Source organism: Wasmannia auropunctata, unplaced genomic scaffold (assembly GCF_000956235.1).
Source record: "Wasmannia auropunctata unplaced genomic scaffold, wasmannia.A_1.0 LD318379.1, whole genome shotgun sequence".
Classification (NCBI taxonomy): Eukaryota; Metazoa; Arthropoda; class Insecta; order Hymenoptera; family Formicidae; genus Wasmannia; species Wasmannia auropunctata.
In genome coordinates this window covers 1-1,696 of record NW_012044511.1, presented here as the reverse complement: position 1 = coordinate 1,696, position 1,696 = coordinate 1, and the positions used below count along the sequence as shown (strand labels likewise).

The 1,696-nt window shown below is 32.6% G+C and overlaps 1 protein-coding gene across 1 annotated transcript; it reads left to right on the top strand.

The window, feature by feature from the left end:
- Positions 1-193: 193 nt before the first annotated feature.
- LOC105460641 (fatty acid synthase-like) lies at positions 194-1,187 on the top strand (the record flags this gene model as incomplete). The annotated part of the gene is made up of 2 exons (XM_011707136.1): positions 194-546; positions 688-1,187. Coding segments are annotated over 2 exons (853 nt in total), but the record flags the coding sequence as incomplete, so codon positions are not given.
- Positions 1,188-1,696: the final 509 nt, after the last annotated feature.

The window sequence follows — 1,696 nt, the reverse complement described above, 5'->3', positions numbered from 1 at the left end:
TATTCAGGTAAAGTATTATATATTAATTAAAGCTGTACATTAATATTATTTATATCATATTTCTTAGTAAAATAGATGATAAACGTACATTTTTTTATTTTGTTATTGTATTGCAAAAGAATTTGCATTTTATAAGAATTATTTTTTAAATTATATTTTATTAAATTATTAGTAATTAATTTTTAAAATGTAGTGACTAACTGCAAAATTATTGATATACGCTTGCAGATCGGTTTAGTAGATCTCCTTACATCCTTAAAAATTACTCCGGATTATATGATTAGTCATTCTGCTGGTGAACTGGGTTGCGCGTACGCGGATAAATGTCTCACCATTGAACAAACTATTTTATCAGCGTACTTTATTGGTTTGGCGTGTGCCGAAGGAAAATTAATTCGTAGCTCTATGGCAATTGTCAATTTTGATTACGAGTGCCTTAAAAATATATGTCCAATAGATATTGAAATAGTATGCCGCAATAGCAAAAGCAGCAGCGTTGTTAGTGGGCCTACAGAATCTATGCAAGAATTTATGAAAAAATTACAGGTAGAATTGAACAGCTCTGGTATTTTATAAATAAATTGAAATTTCTCTCATTATTTAATAATTTCGAAAATATCGAATTCTTTCGAAAGCTATAACAACCTACATCTTTATATTGTAAATTGAAATTTTGTATTATCGCAGGTTAATAATATTTGGGTGAAAGAGATTCATTGTAATGTGCCGTATCACAGTTCTTCTCTCGCATCAGTGGAATCTCAGCTTTTGTTTAATTTGAACAAAATAATACCACGGCCAAAAAAGCGGAGTCCAAAGTGGATCAGCACTTCTATACCTCGTGCCGAATGGCACACATTAGCATCAAAATTATCATCCGCGGACTATCATACACGTAGTATACTGAACACTGTTCTTTTTGAACAAGCAAAACGTTTAATTCCATGTAACGCTGTAACCATCGAAATCTCATCAGACGACGATCTGCAACAAGTTTTGAGAAAATCCTTGCATTCAAAAGGGACAAACATTGTTCTAACTCGACACGCTGAACAAAACACTCATATAATTTTACTAGAAATTGGAAGGCTCTACAATTGTGGCTTGCAGCCACAAGTTGCTGATTTATATCCGATAGTGAAATTTCCAGTTAGTCGAGGAACTCCTATGATTTCTCCATTGATAAGGTACAAGATACATACTCCGCAACCATAGATTGCAAGAAAAATTTGTATATCTACAAAATTATATACATATATCTATATATATAAAAAATGTATGTACATCTAAATATGTACATACGTATACAGAGTAGATACTAGTAATGTAAAAGATTTCAAAGAGTGATACTCACACAAATTTAAGTTGAAAACTTTATATGACTATTGCCGGCGGTTCTTAACTTTCAAGCGAGGGGATAACCACTCAAAAAATATATGTACACCTGAACTTCTGACTTCAAGACTTCACTGGACTTTACGGACTTCATCAGACTACACCGGAATTCATCGGACTACACTAGAATTCATCGAACTACACCAGAATTCATCGGACTTCAAAGAATTCAACGAAATTCTGACAGGTTGTACACCGGAATTTAAGAGTGGTACCCCCTCGCTTTCAAGCTTTATAACTCGAAATTTACTTAACCAAAAGAACATTTTATTTATGTGTTTTGAAAAGCTCTCGAAATAAG